At 42.3% G+C, this 17,453-nt stretch overlaps 1 protein-coding gene across 2 annotated transcripts in view; it reads right to left on the bottom strand.

Moving 5' to 3' along the window:
- Positions 1 to 4,634: 4,634 nt before the first annotated feature.
- CHCHD3 (coiled-coil-helix-coiled-coil-helix domain containing 3) overlaps positions 4,635 to 17,453 on the bottom strand; it is a 299,018-nt gene continuing 286,199 nt past the window's right edge. Inside the window, exon 8 of one of the 2 annotated variants that reach the window (XM_007128150.3) lies at positions 4,635 to 5,367. In XM_007128150.3, the coding sequence (XP_007128212.1) occupies positions 5,344 to 5,367 (24 nt within the window). In that variant the 3' untranslated portion in view covers positions 4,635 to 5,343. Of the gene's footprint in view, positions 5,368 to 16,283; positions 16,405 to 17,453 lie in introns of those variants that run through there. The other variant, XM_028489730.2, reaches the window with a different exon arrangement.

Raw genomic sequence — 17,453 nt, 5'->3', positions numbered from 1 at the left:
GCCCAGCAGCAGCCTGGCCAGTAGGCGGACCCGACAGAGAAGGGCACTGCAGGCGGCTCCGCAAATATGGGCCACTTGGGAGTCCGGCCCAGGCAGGCCACTCCCGGCACAAAGTCTAGGTAGGAAAGGCATAGCTGGAGCAGAGTGGTACCCTGCAACGTGGGCACTGACCTCTGGCTTCCACATTTGCATTTAAAAACTATTATGGAAAATGTAATTTACTTTGAAGGGTGATATTCAAAGCAGACTGCCCTCTCAGCAAAGTGACAGTGGCCACAGCCCAGTAAGGATCCTCGCAAGAGAGGGAGAGACATGTAGGGGGACAGAGAGGCGAGGGAAGTCAAGCTTTTCGGCAAGGGAAAATCTTTAAAGTGTGTGGAGGCCTCACCTAATCAAACTCACTTCAAGAAGTCTGAAGCATTTCATTAAATTGAAGCACAGCTGTTTTCCATTTAGAGTTGACTTGGTTTGAGGGGGTTTCAGGGACTGAACTTGACAGTTTCAATTTTCAGTTTCCAAGTTCCTTAACTGAAAGTCATAAATATGGTGGCCACATTTCCTGAATCCAAATTGGGTTTAACACTGGGCTGTCCCCTAAAATACAGGGCATGTATTCATGGTCTGGAGAAGGCTGAGGGTCTGTTTGGAAGGTTCAAGACAATTGGTAGGAAAAGTGGAAGACACTTTTGATTTGGATGATGACTTCTGCTTTCTCCTCTAAAGCAATTCAACTCTTTTTATAGAGGTTCTGCCAGCAAAACTGAGGCTGGAGGCACCAGGAGAGAAGACACAAGATGAAACGTAAAATTTCATCATCTTCATTCAAACATCAGCCTGGAGCTAGGAGAATGAATTAGATGGTTGGTCGTTTTTCTCCCAGTGACTGTTTTTTGTTTTTTGGGTTTTTTTTTTAAATGGAATTGAAAGTTCCTTACGCTATCTGGTACTTTGGCCAAAATTCTTAGTGTAAGGGACCTTGTCAGATGAGTGAGGTGATCTCATTCCAGGTATAGGAGAACAAGTTCCCTTTGTCTCTGGTGCTTATCAAGTCAATCCACCATCCTTCATCAAGGAGTGCTCTCCAAGGTACATCGGGGCAGGAGTCAACCTCCTTGGGATACAAGGGTGGCCTCAAAGTTTCCTATTCCACCGAGCCTGGAAAATCACTGACTACTCCCACCTCACGTAAGGTATGGGGATGACAGTAAGATGGATATAGCTGTAGATCATCTAAACTGAAATAACTAAAAATGACTTCTCTCTTCGCATTATAGTGGATTCTGAATGTCAGAAGCTGGAGAATGAAAAGGAGTCTATGGGGATAATGCCCAGTCCTTCTCTCCACACAGCTTGGAGCGCCAAGAGCCAGCATTCCATCTTATGAATAGTATGTCCTTATCCTCTCCCTTTAATTCCCTTTACATGGTTTCAGGCACTGTTGGCACCTCCGACACCAAGTAGGTCAAGGGAAGGAGAGAGTGAAAACTGAAAACTATAACGTTCTGAATTCTTTTAAGGACTCAGCAAGACAAGAGGCTAAAACAAACGTCTAGCATAAATTTTAAAATAAATTGTGGATGTGAATTAACCAGCCCACGTGTTGTTCAGACTAATGCAGGTAACAGCACCAGCATCATGGTCTCCTACTCTGGGGGTGGTTTGGACTGTGGGTCTCACTGGCACAAACAGGGTACAAGTCCTAAGGCAACATTTCAGAAGGGACACAGCCCACCCACTCAGTAAGTCCCCTGGGGCAAGTGATGGGAAACCACTTCTCTAATGAGGATCATAAACTATAGGAAAAATACAATCAAAGACCACAGAGAACTAAACACAAATTTACGTTTTTTCCCAGAGAATCTAAAAGTTCCATTTACCGGGTTTACAAATTAAGAACTACAAACACAAAAAATGACCAAATGATAAGATGTTCTAAATATATAACTAGTTTAAGAACTAAGAGTTCGGGGAAGAAAAGGAAGTATCAAAAATCTCTTGTTATAATGGAGAAGAACCAGAGCGGGCCACTGGGCAGAGAGCAACCTGAGGGGAAAGGGACTTCTTCCAAGAGGCAACAGCACAGAACTCAGAGCAAGAGCCCAGGATTCTGCACCCAAGATGATGCCATATGTCTCAGGAGGTGGGCCTGGAAGGCCAAGAAGGGTGAGAAAAGTTTAAATACACAGACGAGTCTAGAGGAGGCAATAAAGATGGAGCGACTGAGGGGGAGAAGCTAAGAAATGGATGAAAACTTGGGGAAGCCGTGACAGACATAGAAAACAAATATACATTAATTCACTCATTCAAAGTATTAGCTTGTCAAGAATTGTAACTCAAAGCAGAATCATCACAGTAAGTTACTGCTACTCTTTCAATTGTTCACCTGCTCTAGTTCTTAAATCTTGAAAGGGTCAACTCCTACAGCTCACAGAAACAGGGGGAAGAGGATTATCCTGTGGGTTTCTGGTGAAAGCAATTATACCTGTGGGCTGAAAGATGTCAAGCTAAGAACCACAGGTTCCCAACTCCTAAGCCAGAGAAAGTGAGGACACCTGGCCGCTTGCTTAGTTCGAAGCAAAACACCGGCAGCCTAGAGCTGCTGTAGAGAGAAGTCTCACTGGTTGACCAGCAGGCCACAAGCACCTGGCTTTGAGCACTCCACATTTGCTATTAATAATGATCGGTCTGTAATTTTTTAAATCGTTGCATGTTGGCACGTTTTCTGTAATAAGTTATTGACTTTCCCAAGGGAGGACTTTGTGCTGATTTCGACCCCACTGTCTTCTGGAAGTTCACCAGATGTTAGTTTAGTGTTATAATATCTGACCAGCTTTCAAGATACTTTATTCTTCCTGGCTTCATGAGCTAAACTGTTGTGGTTCAGGGCGTGTTCTACTTAATGGAGATGCTAACTGATTGGAATATGTTACTCCCATGAGCCTCACATAGATCACAACATTCTCTCCAAGCAGTTGTCCTGAGGTTAACAGTGACCTGGGCTAAGTTGTGATGCAATTAACAGGGAGATCTCCGAGGTGCAGGAAAAGGCATCATTTCACCCTTTCATTTCTCCTGAAGTGTGGTCTTTCCTGCTTGTGCCCATCATGTTCATCAGAATGAGAAGTTAATAACAGGTGCTGGGAGAGAGAGAGGGCCTGACAAACCACCTCCCGTTTTCATGGATTGAACCAGCTTTAAATGCCTGACTCTTCAGTGCTTTATTTCTCTGCCAGCAACAAGACTGGCAGCCTGGGATGTGCCAAGTTCTTGGCTCTGAATTGCAAAACAAAGCAGTATAGGAGGGAATCTGCGAGTTCGCTGATTTGCAAACACTGCAGCAAGTCGCCATGTACACATTTGTTTTTGTGTGCCTATTATTTCTCCCAGGCAGTTACCTGGATTTCTTCCTGCAGTGCCAGAATGTCCTGCTGCTCAAGTTACCAGCGCTTCCCTCACTCACACTTAAACGAATGCAGCTTATTTTGCATCATTTAAAGAAACAAACAAACAAAACAACCCTTTCATTAAACAGAATCACAGAGCCTTTTGGTAATTATTCGAGAAGTGTCCCCAAGGTCATTCAGAATCAACATCAGGTTTACAGGTGTGCCCACAAGTGTCCACGAAGACGCCATTCAAATGGAGCCGACTTGGGAATCAGATGCATGACAAGCCACAGTGACATGTAAGGGGGCTGGTTGAAATTTTCCTGACACAAGTTACATTCATCCCAACTTTCTCTAAGTAAAAGACATGTGGCTGTTCCTTCCATGCCCCCAGCTCCAAATACCAATTTATTATAGTCACTTATCCAACGACAATGGACCCGACCAAATGTATGTGGAAAGCATCTTGACTCTTCACCATAAGCCTACAAAGCAGGTTCTTGCATTTCCCCTCAATTTACAGTTGAGGAATCTGAGGCTTAGTATGGTGGGGTGACTTAATTAGGTCCTCCAGCTGGTAGGTAGCAGAGTCACAATTTGAACACAGATGCATCTTATTCCAGAGCCTGTAATCTTAATTATTTTGCTAAATTATCTCCTTCCGTAACAAGATAAAAATGAAATAAAAGTTCTACATGACAAAAGATATTCAGATGACATCACAGATCACTGGCATTCTCTTTCTCATCTATTTCCCAGAACGATCTTTCCATTTGGTGTGAATGCACATTTCCAACTTCCAGTGTTGAAGCACTAATCCTCTGGTAGAAAAGTGAGAGTTATAATCAGGAAGTTTTTCTTCTCTTTCCAATTTCATCAAGTCTCAGGGTCAATTTTTTTTTTTTCCTTTTAACATTTTCCTAGTATTGCAGGGTCAGAAGTTCCTAAACAAGGTTATCTAATCTAGTGCTTGCCCCAGGCAGGATGACTTCGGTCATCCCAAAGAAAGGAAGGTTCATGCAATTTGTAAAGATCTTACTGAATCTTACGTACCTGAGAGGCAAATTATAAGCATCTCTTGCCTGTCTGAGGATCTGCAAAGTGTACTAGAGCTTTTTAGAGTAAAGGCACCACACAAATACAAATTAATAACAATATAAATCAACTCAATTCCCATAAGTATAACCATCTAACCTGGCAAAAAAAACCCAAAAAAACAACACGCGAGGCCCCAGACTACAATGACAGTCTTCATCAGAAAATATATTTATTATTGACAGTGAGTGAAGTAAAGATACCAGTCAGTATTCATGATAGACGAGGGGTTGCAGAAGCCAAGGTTGCCTTCATGTTGATAAAAAATGCCTTATTTCACTCATAATCAGAAACATTATTCCAGTAAAAGAGGTACATGTTCTCTCCTTTTTGTCTTCTTACATGATCACCATAATAAGTTAAAATAAAGTAGCTCTTATACAGTCAAGGGAGAAAAGAAAAAGAGAGAAACCCAACATGCCACAGCCTAGCCAATTCCGCCCAGCACTGCTGGCCCGAGATGGAGGGGTTTGGCCTTCTCTTCTCCCCACTCCAGTGACCTCAGCCCTCGATCCCAACCCCCAGCTTTGTAGGAGGGCAGGTTCACCCAATGATGGAGCTTGGTTAGAAGAGGAAGTTGAATAGAAAGTACAGAAGGTGGTGAGGACTGCCTTTCTTTTTAATCATCATAAATGGATTTATTAACACTGTAGCACGCCCTTGATGGCTGATCCCTGATCTAGGCCTTGGCTTTTCAAACTGTTGCTGATCAAACTGTGATATGCTTCTGTTGAATCTGCTCTCTGATGCTTCTCTTTAGTGGTCTTCTCTTTAAATGAGTTGCTTTCTTACTAGGAAAAAAAAAAATGTTCCACCTCTGGAATTAACGCTGAAGGAATTCTGCTTGTTCTAAAAGTTGATTTTATCCTCCCTTCTCAAGTATGCTCTGAAAGAGAAATAGAAAAATAAGATTTACCACCAGAAGGAGGGGACCAAAAATGGGCAGTAGCTATTTCGTACTGTTTGTGTTGCTTTTCAAAGACCTACCTCAAAAGCACATATAGCAAGGCATATGCTCCCTGGTCTCGAAATATGACTACCTTTAAAGAACATCATTGCTTAATCATGTATCATCTCCAAATGACCCCTCCCCCCACCATATCAAACGGAACCCTAAAGGTGAACACGCCCTGGACTGTGAGAGTGGGGGGCATAGTGGGGAGTGTGCGTGCCGTCTCACTACCCTGGACTTTTGGGGATGTGTGGGAGCATTTCTAGCGGCTGCAGAGACTGGGGGAAAGCTACTGCTAAGGGGGCAGGGGTGGAGTGGGGGAGGAGAGGGAACCTCTCAATTGAAGACAAGATGCTCCCCCTGAAACCTCTGCTCACGCCAGGCAGAATGCAGATGTTCTTGAACTCATAATGCTGGGTGGAGCTACACAGATCTAAGTATGTATTCCCAAATTACAAAAATGGCCCCTACATTCTATTTAGTTATTTGTGTGGGCGTGGGTGAGGAACAGTAGACAGGAAGAATTTTTTTTTCCAGTTTTATTGAGAATTAATTACATATATCACTGTATAAGGTTTAAGGTGTTCAGCATGATGGTTTGATTTAAATATATTCTGAAATGATTGTCACAATAGGTTTAGTTAACATCCATCATCTCATTTAGATACAAAAAAAGACAAAAATTATCACTGTATAGAGAGCTCTTAGGATCCACTCTCTTAACAACTTTGCTATATCATAATGCAGTGCTGACTACAGTCGTCACGTTGTACATTACGTCCCTAGTAATTATTGATCTTACAACTGGAAGTTTGTATCTTTGACCACCTTCCTCCAATCCTTCTTCCTATACCTCTCCCCCCGCCTCCTGCTGCCTCTTGTACCACAAATCTTATGTCTTTGTCTATAAGCTTGATGTTTGTTTTTTGTATATAGACTTGACATATAAGTGAGATCATACAGTACTTGTCTTTCTCTGTCAGGTTTATTTCAGTTAGCATAATGCCTTCAATGTCCACCCATGTTGTAGCAAATGGTAGGATTTCCTTGGGTTTTTTTAATGGCTGAATAATATTCCACTGTCTATATATATACCACAGCTTTTTTTATCCATTCATCTATTGATAAGCACAGGTTGTTTCCATGTTTTGGCTATTGTAAATAATGCTGCTATGAACATGGGAGTGCAGATGTATTCTCAAGTCGTGTTTTTGTTTCCTTTGGATATATTCCCAGAAGTGGAATTGCTGGATCATATGGTAGTTTTATATTTAATTTTTTTAGGATCCTCCATACTGTTTTCCATAGTTGCTACACCAATTTACAATCCCACCAACAGTGCACAAGGGCTGCCTTTTCTCCACATCTATGCCAGCATTTGTTGCCTCTTTGATGACGGCCATTCAGCCATGAGGTGATATTGCATTGTGGTTTTAATCTGCATTTCCCTAATGGCTAGTGATGTTGAGCATCTTTTCATACACCTGTTGGCCATTCACACATCTTTGAAGAAAAAATGTCTATTCAGATCCTTCGCCCATTTTTTAATTGGATATTTTTTGGTTTTGCTATTGAGTTGTATGAGTTCTTTATACATTTTGGATATTAACCCCTTATCAGAAACATGGTTTGCAAATATTTTTTTCCCATTCTGTAGGTTGTTTGTTCACTTTGTTGGTTTCTTTTGCTTTACACAAGCTTTTCAGTTTGATGTAGTCCCACTTATTTTTGATTTTGTTGCTTGTACATTATATATGATTTCCAAAAAATAATCACCAACACCCAGGTCACAGAGCTTTGATCCTATGTCTTCTTCTAAGAGCTTCATGGTTTCTTACATTTAAGTCTTTAATCAATTTTGAATTAATTTTTGTGTGTGGTACATGATAGGGGTCTAGTTTTATTCTTTGACATGTGAATATCCAATTTTCCCAGTACCATTTATTGAAGAGACTTTCTCCATTGAGTATTCTTGTCTCCCTTGTCAAATATTAGTCGACTGTACATCCTTGGGTTTATTTCTGGGCTCTCGATTCTGTTCCAGAGGTCTAATGTGTCTGTTTTAATGCCAGTACCATACTGTTTTAATTACTATAGCTCTACAGTATAGTTTGAGATCAGAAAGTGTGATGCCTCCTGCTTTGTTGTTCTTTCTCAGGATTTCTTTGGCTATTCAGGGTCTTTTGTGGTTCCAAATAAATTTTAGGAGTGTTTCTTTCTATTTCCATATAAAAAAATACCACTGGCATCTTGATAGGGATTGCATTGAATCTACAGATGGCATTTGGTAGTATTGCCATTTTAACAGTATTAATTCTTCTAATCCATGAACATGGAATACCTTTCCATTTATTTGTATCTTCTTTGATCCCTTTCATCAATGTCTTGTAGCTTTCAGAGTAGAGATCTTTGATCTCCTTGGTTAAATATATTCCTAAGCATTTTATTGTTTTTGATGTTACTATAAATGGGATCAATTTCTTTTTCAGAACATTCATTGTTAGTGTATAGAAACACTACTCATTTTTGTATGTTAATTTTGTATTTTGCAACTTCACTGAATTTGCTGATCAATTCTAACAGTTTTTTTTTTCGGTTGAGTTTCTAGGATTTTCTATATATAAAATCCTAGACAGAAAAAATTCTTAACTATCAGATTAAAACTCTAACTAGCCGGGGCAGGAGATGAACTGTCTCCATTTTTAGGAAACTTTAAGAAGGCAAAAGTGATCCTTTCCCCTTTAGTTTTGAAATTACTCAGGAAGAAGAGCTAGGTCAGGCCCAAGACTGCCTCTTATTTGTTCATGCCTTCTTCCTTCCATCCCTCACCCTTCCAGCCACTTATTCATGCAGCTTCTTAACTGAGCTCCTACTAGGTACTCATTGTACTGAGTTAGGTGATATGGGGAAACCAATACACATGTTCATGGAAAATTAAAGCATAATACAGAGTAATAACTTGCTATTTCTAAAAATACATTTGCTAAATATATGTTAAAATTTTATTTTACTGAATAAGTACTACATGCACACAGTATAAAATTCAAGAAGAACAAAAGAATATATAGGACAAAGTAATTTTTTGTCTTCTCCTAGTTCCCAATTTTTTGTGTACTCTTACAGGGAAGGTATTAGTTCAAAAGCAGAGTGGTGCTGCCTATTTCAGAAGAGGATAACTCTCTGCAGCTGGAGTGATCAGGGAAGGATCCTCAGATGATCTTTCACTACGGATAGAATATAGACAGAAGGTAGGGAGGGATGAGGGGGACAAGTACTGGTAAAGATTCAGAGGAGGGAAAAAGCCCAGTATGTATGGGATGAAAAATGCAGGAGAGAGACAGGCCTAGCTAGAGGAAAGGGTAGGCACTCAGGACGTTCCAAGGAAAAGAGTATAAAAAGGGCCTGCTGTGAATGTCAGGCTGAGATACTTCCTTGTTGGCCACTGAAAAAACCTAGGAATCCAATGAATGTCTTTAATAGGAAAATGTCATTTAGGAAGGTTACCCAGACTTCCTTAGCACAATGGATCCAATGGAGGAGAGTCTGGAGGTGGGAAACCGGGGAGGAGACAGATTAGAAACGAAGCTATGGTGGGAGCAAGAAACAGAGTCATAGAAAGACAAGGGAAGGAAAAAAAAGCAGTGATGAGACCTCAGGTATGGTGGCGCCTCACTGACAGGGAGAAAGGTGGTGTGACCAAGAAAAACAGGGAAGTCAGTGGGAGGAGTCATCTTGGGAATGAGGAAGATAAATTTGGGGTTTGGGAGTCTGGGAAGATGATGAGACATCCCGGAAGGAAATGTCTAGAGGGAAGTTGCAGGCTTGGGAAACAGGTCAAAGGTCTTTAGAGCTAAAGATTTAAGGTCAGAGATGAAGAAAACAGATTGAAGTACAGGGGCAGAAAAGGAAAAGGAGAAGGACAGATAAGCATATTGGGTCACAGAAACACAGGATGAATAGCTTATCCTAAAGGTTATCCTAAGGTATTCATGATTTTACAGGCTTCTAAGAAGCCTACGTCCATAGGGCACAATAGAAGAACAGATATAAAAGCAGACAAAGTAGTTTGTAGAGGACGCATATAGAAATGGTCAGAAAAGACAATGATGCGGTCAAGGAGGAAGGATTGAATAAATTAGAAAAGCTAGATGCATCTAGAGAAAACCGGAAAGACAAAGCAGATTAAGTGGAAGACTCCACTCAGCAGAGTCGTCTTGTAGAACAACAGAATGTGAGGCTCCTCTCAAACTCACCTGTATTTGTTGGAAAACTTAAAAATCGAGCACTTACAATCTAAGTGTCAGACCAGGCAATGTCACAGTATCATTGATCCACATACCCTTGTGACTTGACCTGTGAAAGTCCAACTACGCAGACAGGAAGCTCTATAAACTCCAGATATATAGACAACCTCGCCACAACATTATTTATTAATACAAAACGGAAGTCAGTATAAAGCAGCCCTCTACACTGGGGCCACGTAAGGGCACTTAATTACTAAAGAAAATGATCGTATTGTGAGTGATGCCACTTTGTGGGTTATATACTCGCTACTTACTTCAGCATACCAATGGGAACTATCAGCTCTTACCTGCCTGGTCAAAACCACATGGCTGTGCCTCATTCTACAATTTAGGTCTCATGGCTATAGTGACAACCGTGTGACAACATACCTCTTTTCAAATGTTGCAGAATAATCCGCAGTGACCACACATAATTAAAAGCAGCGGTTAAAGTGTTCACAAGGGTCTAGGAAATCTTTTTACTTTTCTCCTCCCTGCCACCCCAACCAAATACGGAAGGGTAATTTTCAGCCAGGCCATATAATGCTAAGAATGTCAGACTCTCATAAGAGAGAGGAGCTGGACCCTGGCTGCTGTGAAGATCGTGGGCCAGTCTACCGTGAAGACACTAGAAGAAAATTTTTGAACCAATATAAAACACAGAGAAGTAACCACATTCACAAAATACCTTGCTATGAGTATTAAAAATCACATCCTCAAAGAGAGCACGGCAGTTCACCTGATTCCTGGGTGACTCCCTGAAGACATGGGGGCAAGGCTGTGTCTCCCAGGGCTGGTCTATACACATGTTGTCAAACTGCACTCAGCTGCTACCAATGGGGGCCAGAGGTGGTACAAAACCACCTCATTGCTGTCAGAGACATTAACAAACGTCACGTTGAAAAACTTTTTAGATGAATTAATTGGTAAAACATTCTGTGTTTTTACTGTATCACAACTATGCAATAAAACCTGCCCAAATCCAGGCCTAAGGAACTTTGGCTGGAGCGATCCTGAGGCCTGGCAGGGGCTGTATATCAGTCAGTTTCCACCTACAGGTTCTCCTACCATCTCTGTATCGGTTCTGTAAGTCGCTGTTGCTGGGCTGAATTTCAACACTGCATAAATTTAACGCTGCATAAATTAACATAGGAAATTCCCCAAAGACTGAGGGAGAAGATTTACAAGTTATAAAAAATTGCTTTCTTCATTTGAGGAACTGCTAACACTTAATGTGGAGAAAGAAATTCCTTGCATTTGCTCATCGTTCACGTATTGGGGCCTGCAGAAACACCTTTTATAAACAGCTGGGTAAATTAATAAAAGGGGAGAATGGTTCAGGCACCCACACTGCTCTTTTCCCAAGTCTCTCTTTGATTCCAGCCACTGAGGAAGGAAGGAAGGGCCTGCAGCCCGCCGTGTCAGACAGGAGCAGGTCCCCTGGGGAGCAGAGGCTGCGTGTCACTTCCACTGATTAAGACGATCTTAACTGTATTCCTCTAATATTTTTGTTACACGGTAATCTCATCAACTGTTTTTTGAATTACACCTTTCTTGGAGGGGCGACTATCGTCGCAGTGTGTCAGCTACTGGCGCTCTCAACATATCTGAGGGGAATTATGGCAACCCTGGATTGCTCGCAACCATCAGGACAGAATAAAAATAGTGTTCTTGGTCTTTTTTAAAAAGGATATCATTCAGAGTGCTTGTCTCCGTCTGAGCTCACCCAGCATCTTACCAAGATTTCAAAGACCTAGCAAAGTTCGGTATGGAAGAAGGAACGCTTGCTTACAGGGGAAAGGTTTACGAGGAGAAAACTAAAATGGAAATACGTCCTGACATACCTGAGTTTTCACTAAGGAGGGACAGGAAAAGTGGGGAGTGGAAGAGAATGGAGCCTCCCAGGAAGAACAGGGAGTGAGAGAGACAGAAGGAGAAGACTGTAAGTGAGAAAGAAGGGAAAGCAATCAATTCAATTTATGAGAAGCACAATGCATGCTTTGCCTGTGCGCCAAGTACTACTCCTGGCCTCCTGAAAATCTGATTAGCTAACTTATTTTGTCTTCAGTATCTGCCTCCTCCCCCCAGCAAGTGCTGTTCTTTATTCTTTCTGCTTTGAAGGAAACGCAGCTTAACTTTTTTATGCCTGGGTCTACTTTCATCTCTTCTTATAACACATGCTCTGTGTGATATTCAAATTAAGTTACAAGTAATTAACTGTTTATACAACTTGCTGTAATAACAGACAAAACACTAATATACTGCACTTCTAACTCTTGAAGCATAAGTACTAGAAAAGAAGTGCCTATTAAGAAAAATGAAAGTCTATTACCATGGTAATACTTCTTCCATTAAACCCAGATTTTAAAAAAAAAGAAAATGCCATAAAGCAATTATTACCCTCAGAAAGCGGTTTAGAAAAGGATTCCTAGGATGGAAGAGGCTGGGGTAAGAAATCTAAACTTTGGAATTTAGTTTGCTTTGATGTGACTCCGAATTTGAAGGGCAGCCCCACGGAAGGATGGATGGGAAAGCTCTCTGGACCGCTCACGCATCCTCCTGAGGATAAGCAGCCCAGCTAGGCGATTAATAAATGTCATTAGGTGGTGATGATAAAGAAGCCTTCAGACACAATAAAAGCACACTCCCATAAGCCTTCCCAGAAGGTGAACCTTCCTGATTTATCTCCGTGCTCCCTGAAGGTGGGCATCTGTGTACACTGGAAGCAATCTGCTTAAGGAGGCGGGCCTCTGATGTGGGTCCAGGGGAGGGGAGCAGGGTGACTGGGGGCAGCAGAGCCAAGGGAGGGTCCAGTCACAATTGTGAGCTGGCCAGGGGACTGTCTCCTCGGCTGGTGCCTCTCTCCTCCCAGGTTGGTGCTTTTCTCCCAGGACAACCGGGTGTGGTCCCTCATCTGCGAGCACCTACAGTTTCAATGGGGGCAAGAGGACGGGAGAAGAGAACTTCTTTTTCAGAGGCTCCTGCCCTCTGTCCAAGACATCTTCTGATTTGTTCCCGAGGTTGAGAAAGGAACTAGTGAGTCTGATCAGACCTCTGCAGGTGGCTCAGACCTGGCAGGTAGTGACCAGCAGCTCCGCATCTCCCGAATGCGGGGAGCCTTGGCAGGACCTCTGAGAGGCTGAAGACCTCTCATGCAGTTCAGGCCAATGGGCTCCCGAGCTGTGGTTCTCCGTGGACAGAGGTACCTGGGGAATTTGTTGTAAGTTCAGATGTTCAGGTCCCGCCTCAGACCTGAATCTGATTCTTGGGGATGGACCAGGCATATGCATTTAAAATAAACTCCCCAGGTGATTCGGATCACCCATGTTTGCAATCTGATTATAAGGAACAGCGTACTGCCTTTGGCATCAGACTATTCTGGTCTGGACTCTGCCCCATCTACAGATCACTGAAATTCTCTCGCTGTTAATTTTTCCAAGTGAAAAGATGTGTTTAGGTTACGAGATTTCTACATCCTTCTAGCTCTAACAGCTTATGAGTCTATGAAACCATTTACATGTAATTTATAGCTCATCTGAAAACAATGATAAAGTACAGCCTGCTCTGGCACTAGGTTTTTCTTTCAAGAATTCCGATTTCTAAAGTGACAGCTACTACACTATGTTTCCAGGTGCTCTTCATACTCAAGAGAACAGGGATGTACTTGAGCCCTGGTCTAACATAAATCCAAGTACAAGGGGAGAGAAAATACACTGTCCTCAAGAACGCTGACACGTTCTGCCAGGGCAAATTCCTCTACAGGGACTGATCTTGAGGTCTTCTATTTTGGAGGAAACCACAGACTGGAGGTGTCATTTACATTTTTGAAATGAAGAGTTAGGTACACTAATCTTGGAATGGAATAACTTCATATTAGGATCCGGCCTCATTTATCAAGGTCTTGCTTGACCCCATGCTCCCCATTACAGCCGAGTAACTTTTTGTTCTCCTCAAAGAGATCAGCAGGAAGCACACAGGCCTAAGCGGAGGTGACTCACCTATAAGATGTCCTCATTTCGGTCCTTCCTTTAGCTGAGCTGCTTGCCCCACTGCCCACCTGCTGATTTAAACCTGGGCTACGGTTTATCAGAGCCCGCCTGGCCTCCATCATCTGACTACAGCCTCCACGCTCACCTCTGTCCCTTGGGCATCTCCTGGGTCTGGCCCTTACTTTTAGTCCTGGTCTTTCCTTGACTCTTCTGATGTGGCTTCCTGCTCCATCTCCACAATCCCTTACCACCCATGGTCCATGGCCCACGGGGTGGAAGCCAGCACAGTACAGGGTAGCCTAGGGCTGGCTGAGGGGTGCAGCCTGCTTTCTCTAATGCAGTTTATCAGCCGGCGGGCTCCATTCTGCCAGGCAGCACTGAGATAGCCATTTTTCACTCCACTGACTTCGGAGAAACTGAGAGACTGTTTTCACCCCCTCCCAGTTCATTCTGCCACCCTGGCTTCCTCAGGGCTGTCAGGAGTACGAGCTTCAAGGAAAGACCAGGCAACATGCAGACCAATCAGAAGTGCAGCTGTTCTTCTGGAGGGGAAGCTTAAGGCTGACAGCAAACTCTAAGAAGCAGAGGCACAAATGCTGGAGGCCGCCAGAGCAGAGATGCTGCCCGGGCCAAACAGCTCACGTCTCTTAACTTGAATGTGCTCAGGAACCTGGGTGCTCATGCGGCTGCGGCCTGCTCTCAGAATGGAAGTACAATCAGCCCTAAATAACAGCTGCGAGGCCCTCGTGGATCACCTAGCTCAAACCCTTAATTTACCAAAAAAGAAAATGAAGCCCAGGTCACCATGACTAGATTAGAATGTTCCAGCATTCCCCACAAACTCTCGCCTCTGGCGAGCACCGAATGTTCAAGAGTCCAGTTTCTGAACCTTTCTGTCACTAGCAGCAAGGCTGGGGAAAGAGCTGGAATGCTTAGAATTGTTACCCCTAAGCAGCTGGATTCCGCAAGTAAATTAAGGGACAGTGGGGTGTCCCAGGGAGCAGAGGCAATGCAGACCTGGGAGCAAGCCCTTTCTACACACCCCCCTTTTATAAGCCTTGGGCACATTTTGGTCCACTGGTGGCCCAGTACTATTGGCTTCCCATTGCTCCCTCCCTTCCAGTCTCCTGTAATGTATGTGAAGCAAGACTGAATGGAAATCAGGTTTTGATGGTAAGAACAGGTAATTCAACCTTGGGTAGTTTATAAAAAGCTATGAGGCTAAGCAGATATGAGAAATAAAAGACACGGAAGTTTATCAATCGATGTCCTCCTACATTTTTAAATGCTGTATCTCATATAGCTATCCAGTAGCTTTTACGTCTGAGAAGTAATAATTACAGCAATTGAATATCTCTTTACCATTATGAAGAACACATAACTTAATACACTGGAAGTAACAGTCTAAATGTCTCATGTTGACCGGTGAGGACTGTTTAAGACTAGTTGAATAAAGATTGATGTGAATAAGTGGATGAATAAGAGACGAAAAGTAAGGCTAAGGAATATCCGGAAATTTTCCTATCAGTAAAATCTATCAGTCTAGAGAACAATGCCCCAAGGGAACTAGTGAAAGCCCAATCTTATGAGTCACTTTAAAAAGTGGAGTGGATTTGGTTATTGGAATTATTCCAAGGGGAAAACTCTTGCACTGTGCCGGAAATGGACAACATGACCTAATGGGTTGTTGTGTTTAGTATCTCAGCATGTCCAGCTTGTTCTTTAGATTTAACAAGGAAACTCAAGAAGGGGTGTGGACCAGTCAGGAACTGTAACAACAAATGATCAGGACCACATATCCTGCCAAAGTCTCTTTTAACAACAGGGGCGGAGCTAGAGTCACAAAGTTAGACTAGCTTCACACACACACACACACACACACACACACACACACACACACACGGAAAACGTGGTGTTAGTGGAAAAGTGACTACTCATGAAATACTGATAAAACCCCTGCAGGCCATCTTGGCATGGTCCCAAAATGGGGCAGCGCTAAACTGCACCTTTGCTCCGGCCTTTATGATCCCACCCTCCTTTCTGTTACTTTCAGTCTCAATGACTACTTCATTTGATCTTCAGGTTTTTTTCCCGTCACTTCATGATTATCGTTCACATCTTCCCTCACGGCCTTATTTCTGTATTAGTGGATAATGCATGTGCCTTCACACACACAACTGAAAAGCCAAACACTATGTATTTTTAAATTTGTTGTTTTTATGGCAAGGTCTATCTTGGCCTAGTTGTTAAATTTACCATCATGACTTCCCTGGGTTTCAATTCTCTCAACTGTAAAATGGTGAAAATAAAACCACCTCTATTTACATCTCAGGCTGTCATAAAAAACAAGTAAGAGAATGGATGTGAAATGACCTTGAAATCTAAATCTACAGACATACAAGGTGTTACTGTTTCTTGGTTACTTCCCATTTCAATGCTGCCTATCTTAGGTTTAAAATAAGGTCTTGTGGACATATCTTTTAAATATCAGCTGGTGTTATATACTCTAATACTTGAATATAGCAGTTGTAAAAACAACAGGCACCTGAAACATACTCACTGAAAATATTAAATTATGCTGCAGATGGGCGGGGGTGGGGTGGGGAGGGGAGGACGGGAGGTCCCCTTTGGAATCACTAGTAATCATTTGACGCTTTTGGCCGATTTGTTTAAGTTGGTTTCAGCACAGAATAATGCAACTGAGGAAAGAAGGAAAAAAATTTAGACTTATTGAATACTTTATAGAAATGGAATCCTCACAACACTGTAAATTACACTACCTCACTTCACAGATGAGAAAAATCAAGGCCCAAGGTTACAGAGCCAATAAAAGAGCTTGGATACAAACTCAGATTTGCCCAATTCAAACTCTCTGTTGCACCATGTAGCATATTTGATTTTGTCACAAGTTAAATAACTCTTGTTTTGCTCTGTAAATGTATGCTCTTGATCTCATGGGGCTGTGTGTAGACAGTTCAACACAACCCGGACAATCAGGATGGAGTCAATACTCCAGACACCCTTGCAGGTGCTACTTCAGTAATGGTACAGATCACTGTGGACACAGGCACCTGTGTTAAAAGACACCAGTGTCAAAGCACGCACTTTGTCTCCGCCATTATGTGCACTACCACCCCCGCCTTAATACAGAACTAACATCAGCTAGAAAAACCCATGAGTCCAACTTACAGGTTCCACCTGCTTCAGTCAGTATTAAAATTGAAGGTTGGAGATTGTTAAAAACATATCAGAAGCTGTTTTTAACAAATAAAATATACTAACTTAACATCAGCAACACTACTTCTACCAAAGATCTTAAAAGAAAGGAATCCCTGGCACACTACTAAGAGTCAGGCAAGTGCCGTATAAACAAGAAAAAGAAAGAAGCCTCTTGTGACCACCTAGAGGGGTGGGACAAGTAGGGTGGGAGGGAGGCGGATATATGTATATGTACAGCTGATTCACTTTGTTATACAGCAGAAACTAACACACCATTTTAAACATCCAATAAAGATGTTAAAAAATAGAAAAAATGAAAAATAAATGCTAAGTAGGGGGAAAAAAAAAAAAGAGGAAAGCCTCGAGCCACAAGGCTTTTAAAGACAACACAGGCTTTTAATAAATCTTGGTTCTATTTTTTCTACTAGTGTTGCTGTTATTTTCCAGCTATCCAGACAATACTGCCCTCCCATCAGATATTCACAGAGTGTTAGAAATTTACACTAACTGGGATTATTACAACTACGGC

This window comes from Physeter macrocephalus, chromosome 5 (assembly GCF_002837175.3).
Source record: "Physeter macrocephalus isolate SW-GA chromosome 5, ASM283717v5, whole genome shotgun sequence".
In the NCBI taxonomy this organism is placed as follows: Eukaryota; Metazoa; Chordata; class Mammalia; order Artiodactyla; family Physeteridae; genus Physeter; species Physeter macrocephalus.
The sequence above is the reverse complement of the archived record's forward strand: the minus strand, read 5'-3'. Positions and strand labels throughout refer to the sequence as shown.